The sequence below is a fragment of the Antrostomus carolinensis genome, unplaced genomic scaffold (genome assembly GCF_000700745.2).
Source record: "Antrostomus carolinensis isolate BGI_N321 unplaced genomic scaffold, ASM70074v2 scaffold45339, whole genome shotgun sequence".
Lineage (NCBI taxonomy): Eukaryota > Metazoa > Chordata > Aves > Caprimulgiformes > Caprimulgidae > Antrostomus > Antrostomus carolinensis.
Window position 1 is genome coordinate 1,093 of NW_010340382.1, and position 1,611 is coordinate 2,703.

The 1,611-nt window shown below is 43.9% G+C and overlaps 1 protein-coding gene across 1 annotated transcript in view; it reads right to left on the reverse strand.

Moving 5' to 3' along the window:
• Nucleotides 1-1,178: 1,178 nt before the first annotated feature.
• ERLEC1 (endoplasmic reticulum lectin 1) overlaps nt 1,179-1,611 on the reverse strand; it is a gene marked incomplete at both ends in the record, with an annotated part of 13,842 nt that continues 13,409 nt past the window's right edge. Inside the window, one exon of the mRNA XM_010176114.1 lies at nt 1,179-1,319. Within this exon, the coding sequence (XP_010174416.1) occupies nt 1,179-1,319 (141 nt within the window). The remainder of the gene's footprint in view (nt 1,320-1,611) is intronic.

A 1,611-nucleotide genomic window follows, 5' to 3' on the forward strand; every position in this document is an offset into this window, starting at 1 on the left:
GCTGGCACTGTGACTACGGGCCACATGCGTCATCGTATCTGTGTGTTGGAATAGCTGAAGTGGTCAATGTCACACCTGGTAAAAGCACTAAAGTGGCTTTTTGCCAGCCCTGCACTGTTCTCCCGAGGGAAGGAAATCCTTGAGGGTGTGTTGGGTGTTGGCTACAAACCAGTGGTTTGCAAACTTTTTTTTTCCACCCCCCCCCTTACCTATCTGAAAATGACTATGTTAGAAGTACAGTGGGAATCTACTTGAGATACTGCTGTTAGTATTTCAGTTACCTTTTAGGAATGTATATTGCCAGTAGATTAAACCTTCATGTGCCTGCACCAAGAATTTTATTTGTGAGGTAGGCAGGCTACCAGAACACAGACCTCTGTCCTGGTATTGTCCATTCAGGGGCAGGTGGACAATAGTGAGTGAAAAGGAAACCACTCAGACACACACACGACACACACAGCTGAACACTGACAAGTGTGAGTCTAGAGCTCTAGCTAATATTGACAACTCTGCCATGAAAAACACTGAGTGTAGATCACTGGTCTCATACCTTAGCATCCTTAGAAGCCAAACAGCAAATCTGGCTGATGGCAGTAAGAATGTTCAGCAAAATAAATATATTAAGATGAACCCTAGAGCATTAACATTAAAAAACCCACCAAAAAACCCAAAAACAAACCACAAAAAAAAATCCCAGCAAAAAAAAAAAAAAAAGTCCTGGAAAGCAGCCCAGGTGGGCTGAAGGGGGGTAAGGTAAGGGGAGGAAGGACTGTGAACTTAGTACAGTTCCAAGCAATCCAACTGAGGTAACATTTGTGTTTGGACAAAGTGAGTTAGGGCAGTAGAACAATTATTAGTGTTGTAGTGGCTGTTGAAGGCTCCTGAGCAAGAAGTGGTGGTTCACTTTTTCATTTTGTTGGCAGCTGAAGTCCTCACTGGAAGCTGGACCTTGTTTATTTTGCCTTTTTAAAAGTTGATAATTTATACCTCAAATAATGATGATGATCATTGTAGGATGTGTCATATACAAGTCAAACTGGAAGTGCAAGACAAGATTTTAATCATTAAAAGTTTGTCGATAACCTCTTATATACACAGTTATACACAAAGTGGTTCACAAGTCCCTCATCTTTGAGAATTCCACTGGTGAGGTTGATTGGCTGAAAGCTTCTCTCTACCTCAATCATCTCACAGCTGGGATGTTCATGTGGGAAACGCCAGCGGGGCTGGTGGCAGGGATGGCTTTTTAAAATGGGCACTGAAAGGAGCCCGTGTTCATCTGCTGTATCCAGAATTTTACAGATGACTGGAGACTCCACCTTGAACACAAGAGATCAAAACATCAAAGACTGTGGAATCACTGATAAACTTTTACAAGAGATTGCAACAGAGCCTGTGCGATTAAGGACAACAGATCACAAGAGGCACAGCATTCGAGCATCCAGAGGGACCTTGACAGGCTTGAGAGCCGGGCCTGTGCTAACCTCATGAAGTTCAACAAGGCCAAATGCAAGGTCCTGCATCTGGGTCAGGGCAACCTCAGGCACCAATACAGGCTGGGTGATGAATGGCTTGAGACCAGCTCTGAAGAGAAGGACTTGGGAGTGGTGG